This window comes from Cupressus sempervirens, chromosome 6, assembly GCF_028749045.1.
Source record: "Cupressus sempervirens isolate cs-2001-9-10 chromosome 6, ASM2874904v1, whole genome shotgun sequence".
Taxonomy (NCBI): Eukaryota; Viridiplantae; Streptophyta; class Pinopsida; order Cupressales; family Cupressaceae; genus Cupressus; species Cupressus sempervirens.
In genome coordinates this window covers 363,921,936-363,949,451 of record NC_143123.1, presented here as the reverse complement: position 1 = coordinate 363,949,451, position 27,516 = coordinate 363,921,936, and the positions used below count along the sequence as shown (strand labels likewise).

Below are 27,516 nucleotides of genomic sequence, written 5' to 3'. Positions count from 1 at the left end.
TGAAATTTCAAAGTTGTCATTATTTCTGTTCAAATCTAGGATTATACAGCTATAATTGCACAGAAAACTCAGAGCCACTCATCTCATTCAGAAACGAAATTAAATAAAGAAAATAGCATTAGGGTCTGATATAAAGGATCTTATATCTGAATTGATTCAAGATCAAAGTAATTGGTAGTCTTGTACAAACAATGTTGTATTGATTTGTAATTGAAGTAATCGATAGTCTTGTACAAAGAATCTTGTATTCAAATTTCCAAAATTACTCTGGTTCAATCTATGAGGAAAAATCTAAACTACCTACCTTGGAGAAACCAGATGGATCAAGATGTCCCTAAGATGATAATAAGTTTAAACTACTCAATAAAAACTCGAGTTATTCAATTGCCAGTTTTACGTCATTTTTTGCTAGTAATCTTGATGTTAACCATTATGATTGCTTAGTTTAGATATGAAAAATCACTAATATATAACCTTGAAACTTTTAAATGGCTTAACTATCTCAATTCTTGTGAAAAAATTGGTTGCAAAATTGTATAGCAGTAGAAAATGCTAGATGGCCCAATGGCAACCCAATCACATCCAAATGGTGATGATCAAAGCATAGATTGTTCTCAATTCAAATTGCCAATACTGCATAAAAAGATCAAAAATTCACTGCTCAGATGAAACAGGAACATCTCAAGGAAATAGCAAATTCCTCACAATCTCCAGGTGGATTCATGTTAACTCAGTCTTTATATCTTCAGCTGATTGAAATTCAGCTGCATAGTCCTATAGCTGAGTATACTAGACAACTGCCAAACTCAAGCTTGGACTATAAACCATTAATTTATCCCAAATAAATTGTATAACTTTTTACAAATTGTTTCTGCTAAACCAATCTGACTGAAAGTAGATTGTAGCTTTCAAAGACACAAGATTGAACCATTCTCCCAGAGCGCTCTCTATGTTAAACCATATTCTCGTGAAAATGTACCACCTTTTATGTCCCATGACATTACATGTTCTGTTTCCTCGGCCATAATAAAGGGCAATGAGATCTCCTTTATCATCAACTCTCCACAAAATGGACATTCCCCAGCCACAGCATCATCAAGCTGTGCTCGAATCTAAACAACAAAGAAAACTGACGATTCAGAATTCATTATCTTCAAAATAGAAGAAAAGGATGATATGGCAATTTAAGCAATGGCCTTCAGAATCTTGTACAGTATGGGAAAGGAATACAATATAGACAAGACATTTGTATTGAAGATAAAATATATCACATTACTATCTAATTTAATCATAACATAATGATAATATAAGACCAAGTACAAACCTGATCTGTCGGTGATCTAGTACTGACTGGTGTTTCTTCATCTGCAATGCTCGAAGTTCTCTCTAAATTGAGGGGTGTCCCTGTGTTCACAGCTAAACTCAGCCTCCTCTGCAGATCAAGTATGCGCTCTGCCTACAAAACATAAATAAATTAACAAATTGCAGTGAGGAAAATAATTGCATGATAGAAACATAACACAGAAGTTTAGTCTGAGTAAATGCTAGTCTATAAAGTCCATAAATGTTCTCCATGCTCACATTTACTCAACTTACATATTGCATTCCCTTCCCTGTTGGGTTGGAAAGAAAACAACAAACTTTATTACAGTCTTAGCCACTGATTTAGAGAGATCAAAACACAATCCATACAAGAAATCAGAAGATGAACTATATTATATAAGGTCATTTTATTGTGGTATATTGTTAAACAGATAATCAAATGTCTTTAAATGTAATTGTTTCAATCTTGACCATCGAAACTTCAGCTTGTTTCATATTCTGATACTTTTCACCAACAAGGATCTAGGCCACTCATGCTGTTGGAGCTTCCGCATGCTGTTGAAAGAACTAGAAGTACTAATAGAAGAGACTGCCTGCCATAATTTGAACTAAAGCATATTCTCCAAATCATAACTAGACCACAGCCCAATGGAAAGTTGACAGCTTTATACATTTGACATTATGAACTTTTGTAGTGCTTCCTGTGATTGCATTTTATTGTGTATTATTTTAACTCGAGCTAGACTCTTTCTTATCTTGTGACTATTCATATGATGTGATCAGATCTTGGCATTTATGATACATTTGATTACAACACATTATTTTAGTTTTATCAGTGTCATTGCTGATGTAGACACTAGATTTTACTTGTTCTTACCACTTTGATCATATCTGCCAAAATCTGTATCCTACTATGATGTGGCATGATGTTTTATGATGATATCTGGTGTATTTTGGAAATCAAGAGATATGAATATGTTATCACGTTGTTACTGATTTTCAATGGTATTATGCTTATTACATTGAAGGATGTGTATTTAGAAATTCACTGCTATATACTTATATTACCGTAAATGATTATTTAAATATTTTAAGTTAAATGAAATATCTGATTATATTACACATTGCAGATTAAATATGGAATGACCAGTATGATAACATTCTAATACACACGAATGATTATGCCACTAGAGCGTCTCTTTCCATTAGACATACTTCAATTATTATATGTTCTACTTTGGCTATACATACTATAAGCAGTTGCACTTGATGTGTGCATGTTTCAACGAACAGGTCCCAAACATTGACTCTGCGTGACCTACAGGTTTGAGCGTGTCTTATCCCTGACAGTGATTATAGGAGATAGTCAAATTTTCCATTTTGCATACTAAGCCAATATCATTCCTGGATGAAACTATGTATCCTATTTTCAATATTACCTTCCAGCCACCAAGTAGGCAAGATCCTAGATTGCATTATGTGTTGCCTAGTATCTATCTTTAATTGAACAACCATGTGTAGTACCCTGGTGCACTCTAGTTATATTGAATTGTTATTGACTTTGGGCCTTGCTCTACATGTTGAGTGTTTTTCATGTGTTATTGATTATCTACATTCGATTTCATTAATTGGCATATGTATACTTGCAATCCATGGTGTGCTTGATTCCTTGTTTGGGCCATCTGACTACCTCCGAGAGCATAGTGGGGCAGGCCTGAGGGTTCCAGATGGTCAAGTGGTGTGACTAGCCAATTTTGGGGATTGACATACAAGTGATGGATTAGATCGAGATATTCAATATGATGTGGATCACACCTTCCTTTGCTCTCTCTTTTACTGCTTTATATGCTCATTTTATGCTTTTACTTTCTAAACTTCATTTATTTGTTATATAGTTACACAATCAAGTGTAACTGACCTTGATACTTGTGCTTGAGCAGTGGATGCTGAAACGGATGCAGATGGGTATGTGGAGGCAGATGGGTGCCGTGTGGGTACTACCCAAAAGGCACCCGGGCACTTCAGATTGCATCCACAAGTTGACGTCCTGTTTAAAACAATTTTTTTTTGTCTTTTTCACTTAAAATAGCAAAAAAACATGTTGCTTATTTGCACACACACACACACACACAATTTTTGTGGAAAACCCTAAAACAACCCTAATAGAGGCCTTTTAACCATTCAATCTCCATTTTGTTTGCAGGAGGGTTTACTCTTCTCATATGGCTTCCCATTTTAGCATTTTGAAGACAACTTAAGTATTTCCGAAGAGGATTGATTGTAGGGCGAGAGTTGGCTTCCACAAAGGAGTTTTAACCTTAGAGATAAGCATTTGATCCCATTCTTGAGTGTTTAAATGTGTTTTTTAGAGATTTTGATGAATTTTTCCGAGTTTGTGAAGAAAATTTTCAAGTTTTTTTTTCAAATTTTATTTTTGAAAGAAATAAAGAAACAAGTTCAAGTATCTATTTGAATGGTTTTGTATCATTGTTTTTTTACATGCTCAATATTCATAGTTATTTTATTGATTTAAATTTATTTAATTTCTCATTATAGAAAGAAACTACATTATATTGTGCAAGAATGGCCGCCACCGGTAGTTTGAGTTCAATGCTTGTAAAAGAACAAGAAGCTGCTGATCATTTGGTTAGAAGATCAAAAAAAAAAGTTATTATCAACCTCCTTCCTCAAAGAACAAAATGCAAACACCCACCAAAAGGGAACCAGTTGTATCTTCCAATGTCCATTCATGCAAGTACCTGTAGCGGGAGAGGAGGAAGAAGTAGAAAATATAGCATCATCCCAGAAAAGAGGCCCATTGCACTCTTCATTTAAAATGGAGGCAAGAGACTGTGCTGATAAAGCCATTGCACGTTGCCTCTATGTTAATGGTCTTCCTTTCAACCTAGTAAGATCACCATATTGGAAGGAAATGGTAGCAGCCATCAAAGAAGCACAAGGTGATCACAAGTGGACCCATTCGTGGTTCAAATGATATTGACCTTGCAGCGATTGGAGATGAGGAACATCCAGATTTTCTTGAGAATCCTTATGATTCTGATTAGTGAGCATTGAATCATGAACTATGTTTTTGATTTTGTAGTAAATTTCAATGTGAATATTTGTACCTATGAGGTTTTAATCTGAAGTTTGAACTATTTAATTGACATATGAAATATCTTGAATCTTGATCAATGGTGAAGTATCATATGATACTATCAAATGATGTATGTTTGTATATTTCTATGTTCCTAATTCTAAGTTCTTGTAATTATAAGATTCTTAAATTCTTTGCATGCATATATATAGATGTTTCCAAATGCATCTGTATCAAAAACAAACAAAAAAACCTGCATCCGACATCCACTTCAGAATCAGCAACTCAGTTTACAATGGTAGTATTATAATGATAATTTGTTCAATACTTTGATATATTCTAGAACACAAACACTCGATAAGTTTCCCTTTCCGCTGGTCCTCACTTTCTTCTAGTGCTTTAAGGTTTCCCTCACACATTTAATTATATTTGTTCTTGTTTGTGGGTTACCTCTTTAGGTAATACCCCATATGTATTTTTATTTGCTTCAATTTTGAGGTAACAACTTTTCTAGTTCTTTGCTATTGTACCTGTTGTACATTATAATCCCTCTGACCTATTATTGGTCATTCCTGGACATGAATATAGTTTCTTTATTTGTTTCTTGCATGAAATATAGGTGGTTTTTATATGTATTTGGTGAAAATTATTGTTTAAATGAAGCTACCTGTTAAAACAAGGGATATTCTATTTGATTTAATGGGCAGTAGATGCATATGTGGCCTGTCAAATGTATGAAAAAAAAGAAGTTCTGATTACTCTCTATATTTAGACCATAATCTCTATAAGATGTCCCGGAGTGAGAACGAGGAATGTAGAGGAAAGACCTCAATACAGAGGCACAATGTAATCCATCCATTTGATTAAATAATAAAGTCATTTGTGCGTGTAAATGAATTGTTCTTATTTGTGTTTATTTTCTTTGGTGTAGATGTACTTATTTGTGTTTATATTCTCCAGCTCTCCCTTTTGTTAACAATTCTGGTCACACATGAAAAGAACTCCAGCCATATCTTACAATGAAAATTTAAATCAACTTACCACTGTTTTCATTGATCTAGTACCTTGGATTCATTTTTCGTAACTTGAACCAGTTTGTATGGTTCCCAGTTTCATAACAAAGGGACAGAAACAATGTAATGTCCCCATTTTTGGCAAGTCTATGCAGTTGATGGAGTTAGCTCATCATAGTGACCCTCGTGAACTGATAGGGTATTTTGGAGGTCCTAGTTGTGGACTTACTATTTTTAGTAAGTCTATTTTTGGTAGTTGCTATTTTTGGCAGTGCAGTGGGTGGCTTTGGTAGTTGGTCCTCACTTGTAGTAAATAAGGTTAATAATTGCATGAGCTCTTATTTATTCAATAATTATCAACTTGCATTACTATAATGATGTTTATATTATTATAATAAAGACATTAAGAGAGATTTCTAAAAAGTATGTTGGAAAGTTTCAAGTGTTGAGTTCTTTTCAGAAACTTCCACAATTTCCAAAGTGGAGTTTTTTTAGGAAACTTTGGCCAACAAAAGATTATAAATGAGAGCTCATTTCATTGGGGAAAGCACACTTGAATAAATATTTGAGTTTGTTGCCTTTGTGGCTTTTCTTGAGTTCTGAATTTGTGAGCCCTTGCTGTAGTATAACGGTTTTTGAGTTTTTGAAGATTGTTTGAAGTCACTTCTGATGTATAGTGGTTTCATTGGTTAAATCTCTTATCTGTGATTGAGAGATTGGGTTTATAATTCTAAGAATTCTGAGTCTTGGAGTTTGTTCTAGTAATTTCATTGCAAGTTGTGCTGTTGTATACAATTAGCCAAGTCTCCCTATTGTATCCCCGTGGCTAAGGAGAGTTTGGTTGTGAACATCTCCCATTGTAGCGATTAGAGTTTGATTGGGGCTTGCGAATTCTAAGTGGTGGAGGACGTTATTAAATTATGAAGTCTCAATATTTACTGGCAGCAATTCATGAGCTTTGGCATTGGGTGTTTGAAGGCAGCATTGCACCTAGGAACAACAGGCGTCTTCCTCTAAAGACTCGAGTCCACTATTCTTAACTTTTGGGATTGATATTAGTACCTACAGCTGCAATTTCAAGGGTCCACGCATCTGCAATAAATATCTGTACACGTAGCCGGCCTGCATTCCTTCATTCAGCTATCAAATTGGTGGTGGAAGTGAGGGATGACTCACGGTTAGAAGACAATCATTGTTTGCGGCTGGGAATTGGCATTAAGGAGCCAACGTAGATAACAAGAGGGCAGATTTGGTGGGATGGCTTGCCAAATAATTGTGCAATCCAGGTGCCATTTAAATAATATGTATTTTTGATTAATGATTATACAAATAAAGTGCAACGTGGTTTTAATTTCCTAGTTACAGTTTGATTTTCCCATATGTCCATTTCAAATCTCTTGAAATTGTCGATTCATTTCTACAAGGGAGAACAATATAAAAATTAGAAAATTCATTAAAAAATACAAAAAATATAAGTTGTGCATTAGTATTCAAATTAGAAGCTAGGTTGGGCTATTATAGTGGTATCAAAGCAGTTTCCTCCTAGCCTATAAGAATTGGGCTCTGAATCAAATAATAGTGGTCAGTGCTTGGTTAGAATTGCAGTCAGTATTTGATCCATTGTTTTCTATTTAGTATCATGGTTGATGAAAGGAGATTTGTTCCGGGTATGCACTATACGCGAAGAGGACATACAACTCCACCTAGGGAAGGTGAACCTGAGATACAGTTTGGTTCTGTTGGTAGTCTAGGTGGTTTAGGTGGGTCCAAAGTTAGAGATGTTGATGTTGACAAAGAGGCTATGCAAACATTTAGGAACTTGGTAGCCGGACAACAGCAGATGACAGGTGTACTACAACAATTGTCTAATACTCTGTAGCAGATAGCACTTCCTCGAGGACGGAGTAGGGAGAGAGCTCGAGATGTTTTTGTTGGTTCTCATAGATCTCGAGTTGAGGATAGAACCCAAGACAGTGATAGGTATAAAGATGTAGATTGGGTTTGAGTTAAGGATCATGGTGGATTAGCTGATAGAGCTAACATACATATTGACACTCATGATAGGCCGTAGAGGCCCACGTTTCTGAGACCTGAGGTGGATGCAGCCAGTATTAAGTCTGAGGCCGATCCTTTTGTTGATGATGTGATGACACACTTTGCAGAGTGGGATGCTTTACCAGAAGCTATTTAAGATCACTTGAGTTTTGATAGGTTCCTGACTCAAAAACGGGAGCATTCCAGAGTGAGGTCAGCACTTGAGAGATAATGACCTCGACAAACTGAGTTACAACAAGTTGCTAGTAAGATGACACTGGAGCACTTTGAAGGTATTGCTAGAGTTACAACTCGAGCTTGGATTCATAAGTTCAACCCATATTTGGCTTTGCATCCTATGTCAGAAGTGGACTCTATTAGATTTGGAGTGTTGCATCTGGACAGAGCTGCCCATGACTGGTGGTACCATAGGTTAGTTTCTTTGCAACATGATCATATCACTTTCTATTAGGAGTTTGTGGATTGCCTGATTGAGAGGTTTGATAGGAAGGATCCAAAGGTGTACTTCTGTGAGTTGGCTTACTTGAAGCAATCTAGTGGATTAGAGAGTTACATTGGTGAGTTCTAGAGGCTTTCAGTCATGGTTTATGATATTTCAGAGCATAGACGAGTGATGTAATTTATGGAGGGATTGATTGAGCCACTCCATGGATGGGCGAAGTCCTTGGACCCATCTTCTCTCCAGGTAGCAATGAGGAAGGCACCAGACTTGGAGTCCTCTTCTCGAAGCAAGGTTGCTTCGAAATCTTCTGCTCTTTCGGCCAATGATGAGCCCCCACCTGTTGTAGAGGACAAGGGTAAGTTAATGGGGAGACCTAATGACACTTCTAGAGAGGATTTGAGGAGGCGTCCGCTTTGCTATTGGTGCAAGGGGCCTTTCTCTAAAGGTCATACCTGTGTGTTGCGGCTAAAGGGAGCAGCGAATTGTGGTAGTGGGTTTACACTGATGTGATTGAGGATGAGTCATCACAGCAGCATGAGGATGTCAATGAAGATGATTATACTGATGATAGAGTTTATATTGTGATGTGATGAGTATTTATAGTTTAGTATTTGATTCACATGTTCAGGATTTGCATCAAGTACATAGTTGGTCTAAGCCTAAGCTGGATTGTTTGCAGGATGATTGGGTAGGTATAATGAAGGAGAGTGTGTTGAGATCTCCTATGGATTTGTTTGTTAGTGATGTTCCAACTTTTACATCACCAACATAGGTATGTGGCGCTATATTGCAGGTCATGTTATTGGTTTTGATGATGGTATTGGCATTCAGTTGGTTCAATGAGGACAGGGACATCACTTGTTTCTTATGGGATCCCGGTGGAGGCTTTTGTATGATGCTGGATTGCTTGAGGACAAGCAAATTCGGGAAGGGAGGACAGTAATGTCCCCGTTTTTGGCAAGTCTATGCAGTTAGCTCATCATAGTGACCCTCGTGAGCACCAGTATTCAAATGAGAAGCCAAGTTGGGCTATTACAAACAATGAGGAAGAGAGTTGGAATAATTTTCTCCACACGTACTATAAGAGGACATGAGTTCTGAAAAATATATAGACGCATATCAGGAGTAATATGTACCCACAATTATAAGATTAAATTCAAAATTCTAATGATGTTTTTCTTTTTGTGTATGTGTAAATAGTACAGACACAATTTTTAGTATAACAGAATTATACTCTATAACAGATGCACGCAAATTTCAGTGTACTGGGTGTTATGTACTCATACCTCATGCATCATCCCATCCTCACAACCAAGTTACCTTGAATTAAATGCAATGTAACACAAAGGATGTAAATGCATAGAATTCCCACTCAATGGGAAGAGTCAGAAGATAGTTGGGCAAATAGCTTCAATCAGGGTAATGCATTCTAAAAATGTATAAATCTTTAACATTTTATACTTCAAGCTCATTTTCATACATAGGATGCATAAATATAGATTATAAATTAATGTGAAATTATTTACATTTGATAAGTATGAGTTATTCTCCACAGCCAGACAAATTGTGATATTGCTACCAAGTTTCAACTGTGTAGTTTTTAAGATATACCAATTTTTCATCACCTAAATCCAATGTGCTAAGTGTTCCATTCTCATGAGAGATGGGTTCTTGTCAACTATTATGCATGAAGCATGGGTCAATGAGTTTGACTTAAAAACTAACAATTGAATCCTGATATTTAATATCATAACATTTACAATGGCCTTACTTTTAAACTCGGTGTGTAATGTCTATGAAATGTTGATACAGCTATGCTTTTCACATTGAGAATTCATCAATAATGGTCTTACCATGGTACAAAATTAAGATATAAGTTTTGTATGCTCAACAGCTTAAAAAAGAGTGGTTGCCAACTAGGATATGTTTTGTGTTCCACTACATGTTCAGCGATACATTCAGGACATATTAAATAAAGGTAGCTTGGTTACACATATTACAAGATAGACGAATAATATGAGATTTATTTCTAACTTCAAAGCTTTTGTAGTATGAGATTTGATTTAAGTTTCAGGGAGGAATGCATACAATAAACTTCATTGAAAATTCTTACCTCAGTTGGATCTGTGTGCTTTGTGACATGCCCAATAAGACATTGTGCATGAAAAGCATGTTCACAAGGAAATACATAAAATGGGGCCATATGTGATGTAAAACCCCTAGCCAGTCCAAGTCCACTTCTTGATGTCAATATTTTTCGTCCACAAACCTGTCAGACCCAGTTTGATAGTCATTAAAATTTTTAGTATTTCTTCTACTTTATGATGACGGAGAGCTGCAGTTAAAAGACAAATGACTTGAACACAGGATCCAATATGCCTTTCTATAATAATCTGAGAAATAGTTCACAAAGAAATGTATGCAAAAAACTAAAAAAATTCTCCTCTCACTTAAATAGACAGACTCATGGCCAAATGTTATAAAACAATACCCCACATTCTTCATCACGGTCAACAACTGCATATCTTTGTGCTAAAGCACTGATGTCTTGTCTGATGCTATCTGCTCCATGAGTTGCATCGTTCATCTCCTGCTTCAGTTTCTCAATTTGCTTATTATAGTCTTCCAGGGACGAGCATATGGCCTCCTGCAGCGAACAGTCAGTTCCCTATCATTAAAAAGAAACAGTGTTCTATAAAAATTCTCCACTGTTAATTTACTATTGAGTACTGAGAGAGCATTTGATCAAACAAAAAGTTTCCTTTTGTTTCGTTGGATAACCTGTCAAACAAAATACAAAATCAAAAGACTGCAACAGAACCAATTGGAAACATGGTAATAACTATGAATATTTATAGCTTTCGACACTAGACAAGAATGAGAATTTTGAGATGTCAGTGAATTAAAGTAAATGCACAGGCCACACTAGTTTATCTGATGGAACCAAGCAACTGTTCAAGTGATTTATAAATGAGATTGTTGAATCTAGTTGTGTGGTAGCATGATCTACGTATTTAGTTTGGCAGATTTTTTTTTCTCATAATTTACATTCTGTACTTTTTCTATAGGTTCAGTTTTCAGCTTTTATTTCCTAAAATTTTGATGATTGCAGTTTTAATAAATCCTCATTTTCTAAACCAGTCTGATATTATACACATTGCAGAAGTTATAATTTTAAATTTCATAGTGTCAATGTATATAATTGGGCAAGACAACCAGTTTAACAAATACACAAACACCATTAAACTTATGGGTGCAGCAGGTCACCTATTTTACTTGCTTAAAACAAACTATCAATTTGCCTTTTTTATTTCCTAAAATGAATGTTACAAAAATCTTTGTTGATGCATTCATTTTAAACTATGATATTTCGGTCTAATAAAAAATGGTGAAAAGAAGTTTTGCATGCGAAAAAAGCAGTTTGAGCCACAAAAAAGAAGTCGCCAAGAAGACAAACACATTCTGTTCAGAGCGAGGACATTAAAAAATGTGTCTCTACAGAAACTAGGGCAACACATAACAGAAACTTGAAATCAACAAATGGCGACACAATGGTATGTAAAAACAGATTCAAAGACCTAATAAAACTCCACGAAGAACACAATACAAAAATTGAAAAACAGCAGCAGATTCCAAAGATCTCCATTCAAAAGATTGCAGAACCATCATACAAAGACAACATCAAAACAGCCCCAAATGGAGCCGCAATGGACAACGGATGGCAAATGGTCTGAAACCCTAGAAAAATCAGAAAACGACGGTTTTCAGAAGACGAACAAACTGAAGCAGGCAGTCTTAGGGCAGGAGATCCAATAGTGGACAGAGAAATAGAGGCAAAAATAAGGATGGATAAACAGAACGTTTTTTACGCAAAAACAAAATACGTAGTTTGGGCATCAAAGGAGATCACAGCAACCTCAATAGGATCCCAGAGCCTAGCTAGGGTTAAGCAAAATATCTCTCAAGTGGTCACAATTCCAAAACGAAACCTTCCAATATATCAGCAGCCAATAAGGTACCTTTAACAACCAAAACATCTCCTTCTCATTTTCCTCTCTCAAATCCTCCACAAACTTGGGTCCATATATCCCACCGCACAAGAAAAGAACTTCTTACAAACCAGCTCAGTTTAAATTTGGATCCTTTGGAGCAGAAATCTTAGAGGATAAAACAACCGTGGTTGAACCTTCCCAGAAACCTTCCAACAATAGGGTCGATAAATTAGTAGATAACAAAAAGATTCAAATAGCCTTCATAGATTTAGGCAACTCTCAAATCCAAATTATCAGCAACCAATATTCAGAACAAAGATGGAATGAATGTCAGAGAGTTGGGATATATGGATATTGGAGTGGTCCAGGAAGGAAAATCCCCAAATTAACAAGTTGGATATAGGGAGTGTGCAACGACCAGGTAAGTATTTCTATAATATCAAGTAAATTGATTTACTTTCATTGTAAAAATATTAACATTAGAAACAAGATGATTTCTAATTCTCAGTTTATCTTTAAAGGTCATTCACTAATTTTTTTTCCATGGAAACCAAACCTAAACGAATAAAAAGTAAAACAAAATATATTACCAACATGGCTCTGTTGCAAATCCATGCCTCTAGAATTAAAACAACCTCAAAGAATAGAACAAATAGGAAGAGATCTAAGAAATCTCATAGGATTAGAAGTAGGAGATCACTTATCGAGTGATATCAAAGTTTTACTGAATCTAGAAGTAGGATCTATGGAAATTAACAAAAAGATCATAACAAACAGACCTATATATAATTTGACATTTGCAAAATATGAAGGTAAAATGAGAGGAATAAAAAATATGGATTCAGCAAAACCATAGGAGAATCTAAAATGAACTTCAAATCTGGAAAAAATTCTGGAAATTAAAAACGGGAGAAAGGGTTCCAAAGAAGAATTAATCACTAATAAAGGAGAGACTAAAATAAGAGGAAGAGAAGAGGGAGAATCTATAGACAGAGCAACAAAAGGAAACATAGAAAACAGTGCAGACAACGAAATAGAACGGATCTTAGCCACAAATATTTCTAAATGTTATCAAAAAATGAGAATTCTATAGGATTGTAAATTTTGTCAAACACAATCAGAAGAAACAAAGACTAGTCTAAGAGATTATAAAAAGATGATTCACAAATTGATACTAATAGAAACATATATAAAGGATCAGCTAGAACTATGGGAGATGGCACATTTAGAGCATAAGGACTTTAATAAGGTTGAAACAGAAAAAAGATCAGTTCTTTCAAGAAACAAAGGAAAATAATCTCTACTCTCAACTAGAGACAAAGGAACTAGCCATAACAAAAAAGCAAGACAGAGAAAAACATAGTAAGACGGGTAAGATAGATAGTATAGAAGATAACAATATAGAAAGGACATGAAAAGAACACTCAGCACAAAAAGATGCCAAAGAAAAAAGCAACAAAGAAGATGTTTTAGAGAGAACCCACAACAAAGACCAATACTTAAAAGGATGTTATTATTCCACTAGCTTCTTTAAATCATTGGAAAAATGTGACTATCAAAAAGAAGAAAAAGAATAGATCATACAAATTCTAGGAAACCCAAAAAATGGAGAAGACCCTTGGGTAAACAATGATAACAAAAAACAACAAGAGCAAAGCATAACTAATCAAAAAGAGGATATTCAAATGCCTACTGAAGTAGCAACACTCCTTGACAAAATAGAGGCTGCTAGTACAGAAGACCAAAATGAATGGGAGAAACAAGGGATGGGCAAGAGTGAATAGACAGTCAATAGCCAAGTTTGGGAAGAATTTGGCATTTTAGTAGAAGAGCAATCTCTGGAAAAGATGTAAGAAATAAATTCAAATCAAGGGCAAGAAAGAGATAGGGACCAAGACCTAGTTGAAATTGTGATAGAAGAAAGGATTTGGAAGGAGATAGAAGATGAAGAAAAAGATTCAAAAGAAGTTAATACTATTGAGAGCCTATCAAGGACCAAAACCACCTGGAAAATCTAGGAATTACAATGAATCAAGGTGTGGAAAAACCAAAATGTGGCAAAGGGAAAAAGAAGAGGGGGAGAAAAAAAGTCACTTTAGGAGTTGAGAACTGCAATGTGACAAGCTAAGGATCAGAACCAGATAAGTGAAATCATGAAAGTAGGGAAGGGGAAGAACCTTCCCACAGACCAATGAGGATAACAACATGGAATGCTAGAGGATTCAATACCTCTAGCAATAAACGCTTGCTAAACGGAATTTAACCTTATTCGAATCAAATATAATTCTAATTCAGGCAACTAAACTGAACAAAGAGGAAGGAAATAAATTGGAAAAGAAATTAGGCAGTTGGAGTATGGATCTAATAGAATCTAATGGAGTCTTAGGAGGCGTAGGAATTATCTGGAACCCTAGGAAAGTAGCATATACCAAAATAACCACTAAAAACAATTAGATGGGGAGCAAAATTAAAAGTTCTAGACATAACATACAATTTACTCTCATTAATATTTATGGGCCAATCCAAACAACAAATAAAAAAGATATTTGTAATTATATAAGTCATTTTATGGAAGTTAACTACAATGAGTGTGTTATAATCGGTGGAGATTTCAATACAATCCTAAAACTAGAAGAGAAATTTGGTGGGATACAAACAGTAAATCAGGTAATGATGGATTTTAGAGAATGGGTCCAGAACAACAACTTATTGGACATAACCGCCAATAACAGGGTGTACACATGGAACAATAGAGGAAAAGGGTTCTGTTATGTAGTGGAAAGATTAGACAGTTTTTTTGTCAAAGGAGATCTTAGTGACATGGAACTGACATTACAAACCTCCATTCTACCCTATGTAGGCTCAAATCATTTTGCAGTCAAAATTGAACTCTCAGAACCAGTTAAATCAACAAGGAACCCATTCAAATGTGAAAAAATGTGGTTTATGGACGACAACTTCATGTATAATATTAGAAGATGGTGGCAAGAAGAAAATTTTGAAGGATCAAGAATGTTTTGCTTTGTTTCTAAACTTAAATTATTAAAAGAACAAATTCTAAAATGGAACAAAACCCATTTTGACAACATTTTCAAAGAAAAACTAGAAAATGAAGAGATCATCAAAAATAGGAATGGATAAGGAGAAATATTATATAAAAAAAAGAATTATTAACAAAACAAGAATCTCTGCTAGCAAAAGAGAAAATATACTGGAAACAAAAATCAAGAGAAAACTGGCTAAAGGCAGGGGACCAAAATACAATTTTTTTTCATAATAGTACCATAAATAATAGATTAGTAAACAAAATCTTAAAAATTAAAAACAACAAAAGGAATAAAGAAGAGTAACCCACTAAGATAGCTAAGATATTTGTAGAATACTATAAGACTATTCATAACAACTTAGATTGTTCTAATTTGAAAGCACAAATAACTATGTTGGAAAATATTCCCAAATTGGTCAATGCTTCAGACAACCAATTTTTAAACAAACCCTTTACATTAGAGGAAATCAAACAAGCTCTATTTAGCATAAGTCCAAATAAATCACCAAGACCCGATAGATTTCAAGTAATTTTCTTTCAAAAATACTGAGATATCATAGGAGTAGATCTCTGGAAAGCAGTAGAAGCATCAAGGAATGCCGGGTCAATATTGTTAGAGATTAATCATACCTTCTTAAAGCTTATACCTAAGAAAACGAATTATGAAGGACTTAGAGATTTTAGATTGATAGCATTATGTAATACGATATATAAAATCTTATCCAAAACCTTAGCTCTTAGACTCAAGAGTATCCTCCCTAAGCTCATTTCGGAAGAACAAACAAGATTTGTACCAGGCAGATCAATTCTAGATAGAATAAAAATCATTCAGGAAACCATATGTTGTCCTGCATTTTGTCACCACAAAATGTAGGTAACAGTACGAAACTTTTTCAAATTAGTTTTGTATTTCTTTAAGCTTATTCCATTATTTAATTGGTTTGTATTGATCAATCAAATGACACCAATTGATATAATGAATCTTTTTACCGAAGGCTTTCATCAAGTCTTTTTCGTTTTTCTGTTCGTCGAGCCTATGCTTCATTTTTTGAGGCCTTTATCATCCTTTTCTTTGCTTTTAAGTGTGCGTTTGTTAGTTTTTAGTTTTTTAGTCTTGCTCAAGTCACGGCTTTCGGTTTTGTAATAACCCCAATAGGTTATAACTTCTTCAAACACCAAAAATCTTTATACTTCAGTGGTTTGACATTTCGTCAAACACTTTGCAAGCAAGGGTCCTCTGATTGATATAACTTTTCAGATTGCTGCAGTGATTCTTGTTTGGATTTGCCTCAAAGAGAATGCTTACAAAAGACTCCAAATTGTCTAAACAATGACCTAACATAAATATGCAACTAATTTTGGCAATAGTGAATGCATATATGAGTTCTAATCATGAAAATGATCACCTATAGCCAACTCGTATTTTAACAAACAGTTGGTATGCAAGCTAACTGGCTGATAAAAAAAATATATTAACGCTCAAAGACAACTATTAATGACCAGCAATTGTATCTCCTTAATTGAGAATGAGTATCCAATACAATATTCATACTAAGTTAGCCAAGACTCTTGGCATTTACAAAGATATCAAAATATGATGATTGCTGGTAAAGTAATATGCACATACAGCTGCCAATGAAAACTAATGCAACACTAAATATCTAACTTCAATACTCCCCTACAGCAGTACGCTAATCACATGCATGATTAAATACAACTAAAGCCATGGATTGCTGATACCATTGTGAGGAATGTAAAAATGAATGATGTATCTATTAATGAATGATAGGTCTGATACGAAATGACAATTACAACAGCACTCTATAGTGAAAGGCAACTATGAAAATACACATCAAACTTGGCATATGAAGTCGCCTTAGAGAATAGATGTATTGCAATACCACTGAACAGAAAATAACCTCCTCAAGTGCCCAAGTCGTGCCTCTCTAGCTGCCGCCCTTGATTGTAGATGGCTGTAATAATTTTCTTTGCTTTTTCGAATTTTCTTTTTCGGATTGCTTTTTTTTTTTTTTGGATTGCTTTTCCGGACCTGCTTTTTCGGCCTGCTTTTTTCGGTTCTTCTTTTTCGGCCTGCTTTTTTTTTCAGACTGCTTTTTCGGCTTGCTTTTTCGAACTGCTTTTTAGGCCTGCTTTTTCGAACTGTTTTTTTTCGGCCTGCTTTTTTGTACTCAAATATTTTTTCTCAATGTAACACAAATAGAAGACTGAAGCATCTTCCTCCCAGCTGCAATAATTCAAGTGATATTTCACACCTTCAAAATCGTGTACCAATTGAGAGTTTTCGTTCTCAATGGCCACAAATATTTTTTCTCAATGTAGCACAAATAGAAGATTGAAGTATCTTCCTCCCAGTTGCAATAATTCAAGTGATATTTCACACCCTCAAAATTGCATTCCAATTGAGAGTTTTCGTTCTCAATGGCCAGTTGTGACTATTGCAGAAACCCTAAGCTCCACAATGCACATCAACAAACATCGAGATCAACAACAACAAATTTGGATGATTAGAATGAAGCCCGGGGTGCCTATTTATTCTTTTTCCTCCACTTTCTCCAGAAACTTCTAGAACATTATTTTATTTTATCTATTAGTGACTTTATAAAATATTTTATAATTCAAGTCACTTTATTAAATTAATTAAATATAAAGTTACCTTTTAATATTTATTTATTTAATAACTTTATAAATAATTAACTTAATACCACTTATTTATTTAATTAAAATAATTAATTAGTCATCCTCATAAATATTCATTATTTTGGACAACCTAATTAATTAAATTAATTAAATCAAATTGCCTCAAAAATGGGGACATGATAGGTTTCCCCTTCGATTTGATCTAACTTGGAGCTTAATCGAAGTTGTCAGTCAAGAGATATGGCCATTTTAGTGCCCAAAAAGTTGACCTTTTTGATGCAACAACACAAATTAAAAATATTGTTATATTTCTAATTTGACACACTTTTTGAAAAATATAACTGAAAATCACTTTATGTTATGTTGTTAAGTTACTTCATCAATTAGATTCTCACTTAAAGTAACTATAGTGCATTGTATGTTATATTTTTAAGTTGAGTTACTTTTTAATTTTTCACTTAAGTGACTATATTAATTATATAGTTCAATTTAGTTTTTAGCATTTAAATCAAATGCTTTACTAAATATTACTTTTTAAATGGTATTTACATGTTATATAATTAATATGATATGTAAATATAATTTATGTCCCACTTAAGTAACATTTTATGAATTTAAATTGACATGTGCTTATTTAATCACTTAAAGTCATCAAAAGTGGACATTTTATATGTCATTACATGTAAAATTCATCAAAAGTGGACTTTGTACATGTCATTGCATATAATTTTCAATTTAGAAGTATAAATCTATCAAAAGTGGACATTTTACATGTCACTCCATATAAAGTTCATTTTGGTGGACTTTTTTGATATCATTACATCGAAAGGTTATCATGCTTTTACATCTAAAAAGAGAGATGCATTTTAAAACATGCATCCTCTTCTAAAACATCCAATTTTGCTTATGTGCATATTTTAAAACATGCAATAGCACCCAAAAGGTACGATTTTGATGAGATACATATTTTAAAACATGCAAGTTACCCAAAAAGGTCCGATTTTGATCAAAAACATGTTTTAATCTATGCAATGACACTCAAAAAGTTTGATTTTGAAGAACATGTTTTTGCCCTCCAAGAACCCGATTTTGATAAGTAGAGATTTTCTCAATGGATTTGCATGAGATTTCTTCTATTGGAGACATTTTTGATTGGCAATAAGTTTTCTTGCATTCAAAATGGATTCAACAAGCTAAAAAACATTTTTGGAAGCTACCATCTAGTGCACGTTTTTGGAGAAATTAGCAAATAAATCCATTTTTGCTCCATGTTTTGACTACAAAGCAATTCAATTTGGCTTCTTTTTGGGATTGCATTACATTGTGACTCATGTTTTGGTGTTTAAAAGCCAAAACTTTTTTTTTCATGGCTTTTATGAATCACGTTTTTGCTTAAAATGCCCGGAAAATTGAGGTTTTAATCCACTTTTATGCGTTTTGAAGTCACTTTTTTGCATTTTGATACATGTATATGCATTTGGGGAAGTCGTTTTTGCATTCACAAGTCAAAAATGACTCAAAAAATGCATTTTTTGGCCACGTTTTTGCAAAAACGGCCCAGATTTTTGCATAAAAGAGTCGTTTTTGTTGAAAAAACTCAAAAATGGCATTTCAGCCCATACAATTGGATCAAGAGGGGTCGTTTTTGAGTTCTAATGAGTGCTCTTGTCTTTGGAGACCACATTTTTGGCCTTCTCATGTCAAATTCGACCATTGAATGTCTATTACATGCAAGTGCGGAAAATGTCAAAAAGTTGTTTCAAAATCCAGATTTGAAGGAGAATTGGTCTTCAAGTCTATAAAACTTGCTATTTTGGCTTTTTAACCTTCATTTTTGGCACATGTAATTGGACTCTTTCTTTCTTGCTTTTAATTCATGCTTATCTTGCTGATTTTATGCATGTGATTGCTTGATGATTGCCACTTGTTGAAATCTTTGCCATGAAAAGCACATTTTTCCTTTAAAAATGAAGTTTTTGTTCTTTTCCATGTTTTTGGTTCTTCCCCAAGTTCCAAGTTCGAATTTGCACTTGAAAGCAATTTGCATATTGACATGTTTGAGTTTAAGACCAAAGGCATGTGTTTGTTTTTCGTTGTTTGCTTGCTTGCTTTTTCGTTTTTCTTCTTTTGGAAAAAATTGCAAGTTCTTTCCCAAGAACTTGAGCATGTTTCACTTCACTCCACATTCCATTTCCATCTTTTCATGTCACAACACTTTGTATCTCATCCGACAAATGCAATTACATGTTTTTCATCTCATTCACCATCCACACATGCATGTAATCCCATTTTCCATTTCCATCCCTCCATATGCATTCACACCCTCATGAGCAAATACATGTTTCCACATCTTTCCATGTTTTGTGCCTCATCCCATCACCCACACTTACATGTAAAGTGCATCCTCCAGCTGCATTTGCATGTCATCTAACTTTCCATTCCTCATTACTTGTTGCATTTACATGTAATCCATTTCAATGCAATGACATCTTGAAACGCCAAGTCATGTTTAAAAATCAGCAATCTCCATTTGCACGCATTCCCATGCGCCAAACACTTCATTTCGGAAAAAAAAAAAAAAAAGAGGTAAAGGTGCTAACAAAAAGTTATTCTGAGTTTACATCCAGACATCGTCAAGAAGGTTTTCGAAGTGTCAAAGAATCCAGAATGTACGAGTCTACAAAGGAGAATTCATGATAGCTTGAACGAGAAAAGCTTGATCACATCAAGTTTTCAAATGATAGCAGACAATTCATCAAAGTCAGAGGTTATCAAAAGATGCAACACCATGTTATCAAGGTGGATATAGCTGCACAAAGTACAGGAACTCCCGATCCTGTGATCATTCAAGACTGCATCGTCAAGTACAAGGCCTTTCAAAACAATCCCTAGGATTGTTTCCTTCTCTTCCGTCTTCTTTCTTCTTCTTTCATGTTTATAGTTCGAGAGGATGCATTGCATGGAAAAATGTTGTTATATGTAATGCGAGTTGCATGTACATGTGTATGTAAAAGATGTAATGTAAGTTGCATGTAACCCTATATTTTCTCTTGTAGTTAGACTACGTCAAAGTTGGTTGAGTTGCTCCCACTTGTTCCTCTACCTTTTTCTCAACTTCTATGCCTATATAAAGGAGTGCCCCGTTATTGTAAAAATCATTTTTTGTTGTATGCAAGAAAGCTCTGCCACATTTGTGCAAGCATAACTTTGATTGTGTAGTACAAATTTGGGAGAAAAATGAATAAAAGAAGCAATTGAATTCAAAGCTTTGACTAGAAGCAATTGTGATAGAGCAAATTAGAAGCTTTGACTATAATTTGTGCCTATTGTCTTGATTCATGTTATTATTGTGTGTTCAATAAAAAAGCATAGTGATTTAAGAAGCAATCAGAGTCAAAGCTTTGACTGAAAGTGGTTGTGGAAATATATAGCGAGAAGCTTTGTCGATAGCTTATACTTTTTTCTTAATTCGCAAAATAGTTAAGTATTCTTACTTTTAGTAGTCTTTGTGCCCTAATTGTAAAGCTTTTGATATAGAAGTACGATTGGACTTAGAGCCAAACCGGTACATTTTCAGCTAGCCTTTGAGTTAGTGAAAGTTTATTGGTATCACTATTTCCAGCTCTTGATAGAAGTTTAGTTAGAGATTCACCCTACCCATTACTCGCTCTATGAGTAAGTGGATTCTTTCTTGAAAGTTAAGAAGAAAGGATATTGGTAACACCCATTTTATAAAATCTCTCGACTTTTTGCTTAACTTGAGTTGATCCAAAGAACGGTGAAAAGGGGGAGCCTTCCCTTTAAGGTAGGAGAGACTTTGTCTCACAAGCTGTGGCTGGTCATCCTATTTTGCGACTGGATTTTTACCCAAAACTGTTGGTTGCAAAATATCCACCCAACACCATACACTCAGCAAAACTTAACAAAGAAGCATGTATGTTAATGAAATTAAACATACAAAAAGCTTATGATATGGTAGATTGATGTTTCTTATGTAAAACATTAGAAGCTTTTGGGTTTCCTTGCTAATGGATAAACATCATTTTAAAATGTAAAACAACTCCAAAAATTTCATTGCTGATTAATTGCTCTCTAGAAGGTTTTTTAACATTTCAAGACGTATTAGGCAAGGCGAACCTGTATCACCTTTTTTGTTTATCATTCTGGCACAAGCATTTGGTTGAGCAATAACTAAAGCACAGACAAAAGGGAAAATTAAAGGAGTGATGATAGCAAAAAAATCTCGAATGTCTCACATCAACAATTCGCAGACAATACTATTCTACTAGGGGAAAGCACATTAACACACAACTTTAAACAAATTATGCCAAAATACACGAAAGCATCTGGGCAAAAGGTAAATGCAGAAAAATCAGAGATATTCTTCATCAATACAAAATAGGAAATGGAGGTTGCCATATATAAAGAAATGGGATACAAAAAGGGTTCATTCCCATGGAAGTATGTAGGGATATATTTATAAAAACAAATGAAAAGTGCTAAAACATGGAATAGTATATTAGAAAAAAATGAAAACTGGAAAGGGAGATGGTTAAACAAGGCAGGAAGAACTTTGAAAATCAAAGCGGTTCTTTCAACCATCCCAACATACCGTCATGTCTACCCTTACCCAAGAGTGTAAATAAAAAACTAAAAGAAAAACTTGGGAATTTCTTCTAGAAAGGATTGGAAGAGAAAAAGAAATTAGGACTCATAAAATGGGAAAATATATGCAAACTCAAAGATTTGGAAGGATTAGGAATGAAGAACCTAAATTGGTAGAATGAAGCATTAGGTACAAAATTAGTCTGCCGAATGTACCAAGAAAGAAATAGTAAATGGGCTAAGATTTTGTATCATAAATATTTAAACTATATTGATCCAACATCTTTATTCAGAGTACTTTATAATGAAATGTTGAAAGCTTATCAACAAATTCTTAATGTGGGATACAAGAAATGGTAACGAAGCTTTATTCTGGGAGGATTCCTAGGATGGGTATCCTCCCTTAGACTCTCTCAACGTACCTATTAATATCAAAAACTCCCTTGTGAACTTATGGGGTAAGCAGTTAGTTAACTATAAGAAATTAGAAAGGGTAAATAGGGAGGATCTGTGGAAATGGAGATCTTTGGAAGGAACAGATGTAACAAATGAAGAAAAAGTAATCTTTGAACAGTTTCTCAATCGACAACAGATCAATCACAAAAATGGAGAGGATAGGCTAATATGGGGTGCTTGTAAAGATGGTAAATATGGTGTAAAGAAAGGATACAAAATTATTACCTCATCACAAAGATGGGAGGGAGCATGCATTCCCCTCAAGCTCTGTTGGGATTCTACATGCTTATCTACCCTTTATATTGGGCCGCTGATGTAAAGATTAGTTTATACACTGTGATAACCATTTAAATGATTGGTAATGGCAGTAACTAATTATGTGATTACTCACCCATGAACAATTGTGTGAATGAATGTCCATGTCTCCCATGGCCATTCATCCCCACACCTCTTCTATGGGTATATATCCAATCTACCCAATGTAATCTTGGCATTGTAATCTATTAATGCAAATGCTCCATAAAGGATCGAAGATAATTTTGAAAGGTTCATATAATTCAATTTTGTTATTACTGCGATAACACTTGTAGATTCTGGAAGCAATTAAAACATTGGTCATATTGATTGTCCCTGCAACAAATTTGCAATCAATCAAATCTAGTAATAAACTTTACATGGTATTAGAGCTTGGCTAAGGAAAGATCACACTAAGTTTATTAGGATCAGATTTTACTTCAAATAACAGTCTTCTCTCTCTCTACAAAGATGACAAACACAATGAGATTCGAACATCACCTTGGAAGCACTGATAACTTCGAATCCTGGAAACTTCAAGTAATGATGTCGTTAAAAGAAAACAAATTAGAATCATTTGTAAGAGAAGAAAAAGAGGAACCTAAAGATGACCATGAGAAATCAAAATGGATCGAGAAAAATGAAAAGGCTATGAAGATAATTGTAGATACTGTTTGAGACCACATAGTACCTATTGTGGCAAAACATACCACAACATATCATATGTTTCGAGCTCTTGAGAATGCATTTATAATTAATAATATAAGCAAAAAACTTGCTCTTAAAAGGCAGATGAATAGTGTAAGCATGAATAAAGGGGAAACTATAAATGCTTTCTTTATGAGAATCACAAATTTGAGAGATCAATTATCTGCACTTGGTTATGAGATTGAAAATCAAGAATTATCCTTCATAGCATTAGGAGGAGTTCCAAATTCTTGGGAATCCTTTGTACAAGGTATAAGTGCTAGGTCTAAAATCCCTAAACTAGATCGTTTAAGATCAGATTGTCTTCAAGAATAATTGGGATTAATGATTAAGGGAAAACACAAAACCCTAGATGAAGATGTTCAAGTTCTTAATACAAATACTCATAAAAAGGACAATCCAAACAAAAGAAAGACTTGTCTAAAATCCAATGCTTCAAATGTGATCTATATGGACATTATGCAATAAATTCTCTCAATAGATCTAAACCTCAAGTATCTTTTGCAAAATTTGAGAAGTCAAATGAAGGCAATGAATATGAGAAATATGCCTTCTATTCAACATTATCCAGCCAGATATCAACCAATAGGAATACATGGATAGTTGATAGTGGATCTTCTAGACACATCACTGAATATCAGGATAACCTAGAAAGCATGCAAATAGAAATAGATGAAGAAGTTACAATTGGTGATGGCTCTGCACACTCTGTAAAAAGAATTGGGACTTGCACCATAAAATTGAAATTTGAAAATTCTATTCAACTTTCTGGAGTTCTCTATGTACCAGGTATTAAGAGGAATTTACTATCTACATCCACACTTGAAGATGATGGTTATAAAATTGCATTCATGGAAGGGAAAGTACTAGCATGGCCTAAAAATTCAACCATTAAGAAGGCTCTAACAATAGGAGTACGACAAGGACTCTTATATGAGCTATGTGCTAAGACAAACCTTGCACTTGTACATGTGACCTCTGATTCAAATAAAATATGGCATAGAAGACTAGGTCATATCAACTTCCATCCCTAACATCAATGGAGAAGGTAGTAACTGGAATGCTCAAGTTAAAACATATTCAAAATGAATCATGTAAAGGTTGTGCCTTAGGGAAAAACACTAAAAACCCATTTCCTCATAGCTTGAGCAAAACTAAAGAAGTGTTGGAGCTAGTACATTCTAATCTATGTGGACCCATGTCTATACCATCTTTAGGAGGATTCTTTTACTATTTGATATTTGTTGATGATTTTTCAAGGAAGACATGGATATACTTCCTTAAATGCAAAGAATCTGAAGAAATTCTCTCTAAGTTTAAAGAATTCAAAACTATCACTGAGAATTCCTCCGGTAAGAACATTAAAATTCTGAGAATAGATAATGGGAAAGAGTATAGTTCTGAAATATTTAAAGAGTTCTGCAAACTCACTGGGATTAAGAGGGAGTTCATAGTCCCTTACAATCCTCAACAAAATGGGGTTGCTGAAAGGAAGAACAAGACTATTGTAGAAGAAGCTCGAGCTATGATTTTTTATCAAAATTTGAGTATGTCCTTCTGGGTTGAAGCATCCAACACAACAATTTATATTTAGAATAGATGTCCTCACTCACATTTGGACACTAAGACTCCTGAAGAAGCATTTTCTGCAAAGAAATCTGACATTAGTCACCTAAGGATATTTGGATGTCCTGGATATGTTCATGTACCTAAGGAAAAGAGGACTAAGTCAGAACCTTTTGGAAGAAAGGGTATTCTCATTGGTTTTAGTGAAACAGTAAAAGGATAAGGAGTCGACATTCTTGGACAGAAACAAATAGAACCAAGCAAAGATGTCATCTTTGAGGAAGATGTTGCTTTTAGAAGAGCCAAAACCTCTAATGAACTAGATACATTTGATGTATCTCCAGAAGAGACTCCTGCTCCTAAGATTTGGAGGGAGTTTCTTGAAGAGACTTCAACTGAAACTGAAATCCTTCTAGAGACTCAAGAAGAGAGTCTTGATCACTCTAAAGGCCACTTTGGGCAAGGAAAATAATACAGGAAGGAGATGGATTCACAGCCTCTTCAAGAACCTTTTGAGAAAGAAAGAGACCTAGAAAATTGACATATAATACTTTCGTATGTGAGAGCTTGAATCTTGAACCTTCTAGTACTTCTAAAGCACTTAAACATCAAACTTGGAAAGACGCCATGGTGGAAGAATACCAGTCTATACTAAAAAATGATGTTTGGGACATAGTTCCAAGACCTAAAGAAAAATCTGTTGTATCTTCAAAATGGCTCTTCAAAGTTAAGTATGCTGTAGATGACAACATTGAAAAACATAAAGCTCATTTTGTGGCTAGAGGTTTTTCTCAAAAGGAAGGGATTGACTTTGAAGAAACCTTTGCACCAGTTGCCAGGTACACATCTGTTAAAGCTGTAATAGCCATCGCTGCAGCCAAAGGTTGGAAAATGCATCAAATGGATGTAAAAACTGCATTTCTTAATGGAAAAATAGAGGAATAAGTATACCTAGAATAGCCAGAAGGATTTGTAACTCATGATGTTGCTTCTTATGTTTGTAAATTGAAGAAGGTTCTATATGGACTTAAACAGGCTCCCCGGGCCTGGGATGAAAGGATTGACAAGTAACTTTTGAGTCTTGGATTCGCCAAGAATGTGGTTGATCCAAATCTATACTTCAAAGTACCTAAAAGTGATATGCTAATTCTAATTCTTTATGTTGATGATCTTCTAATTATAGGGGAAGAACATCTCATTAATCAGTGTAAGAAAAATTTGGCTTCTGAATTTGAAATGAAGGATTTAGGAATTCTTCATTACTTTCTTGGTTTGGAAGTACGTCAAAAGTCTGATAATATATTTCTACATCAAAAGAAGTATGCTATTGATATTTTGAAAAGATTTGGAATGTGGGGCTATCGACCTATGTCTACACCTATGGAAACCAACCTTCACAAGCTAAAGGAAGCAAGTGCTATATCCAAACTAGTTGATCCCACCTTATACAGACAGATAATTGGATCCTTGATGTATCTTGTAAATACTCGACCTGATATCTTCTATACTATGAATGCATTAAGTTAGTTCATGTGTGAACCTTGTGAGATTCATCTTGTTGCTTTGAAGCATATATTGAGATATCTTCAAGATAATATTGGGTATGAACTTAGATATGAGAATACCAGCTTGGAGTTGCATGGATATACTAATTCTGATTGGGCCGGAAGTGTAAAAGACCACAAAAGCACATCAGGATGCTGCTTCAGTTTAGGATCACCCATGATCTCTTGGATTTGCAGAAAGCAAGCTTCTATTGCTCAAAGTTCTACTGAGGCAGAGTATATTGCAGCAACTATGGGAGATAGCGAAGTAGTGTGACTTTGGAAGTTGCTTTCTAACTTGTTTGGTGAACCTATGAAACCTACCACTAGATTAACGAGACTTGCCGCAAGTCGGGCGAGTCTCCCAAGTCAGCAAGTTACCAATGGCTTGTCGGGTCATTGATTCGTGACCCAAGCTCGGCGGGTCAAGTGATGTGACTTGCTTAACTTGCTTGACTCACAGGTCACGATGTGACTCACAGATCACGACTCACTTGACCCAACCGCGGCAGGTAGTTTTCGGTTAAGGAAAAATAACACAAAAACAATGTTTTTTTAATATATTTTTTTGTTCTTTGTTATTCTTATAACCCTAAAAGGGCTTCCATAACACTCTATTGTGAGAAAAAGAAAGAGAGAGAGAGAGAGGAAAAAGAGAAATAGAGTGTCATTGTTTTGCAATTAGCTAAAAGGAATAGGAGAAAAACTTGTATTTGT

At 34.6% G+C, this 27,516-nt stretch overlaps 1 protein-coding gene across 5 annotated transcripts in view; it reads right to left on the bottom strand.

Moving 5' to 3' along the window:
* Positions 1–608: 608 nt before the first annotated feature.
* The window catches only part of LOC149552590 (zinc ion binding protein), a 284,033-nt gene continuing 257,125 nt past the window's right edge, over positions 609–27,516 (bottom strand). For all 5 annotated transcript variants that reach the window (XM_089788186.1, XM_089788188.1, XM_089788184.1 and 2 more), the window contains exons 22-25: positions 10,422–10,577; positions 10,044–10,199; positions 1,325–1,456; positions 609–1,112 (exon numbers count right to left, since the gene is read on the bottom strand). In XM_089788186.1, coding sequence (XP_089644312.1) covers positions 948–1,112; positions 1,325–1,456; positions 10,044–10,199; positions 10,422–10,577 — 609 coding nt within the window. In that variant the 3' untranslated portion in view covers positions 609–947. The remainder of the gene's footprint in view (positions 1,113–1,324; positions 1,457–10,043; positions 10,200–10,421; positions 10,578–27,516) is intronic.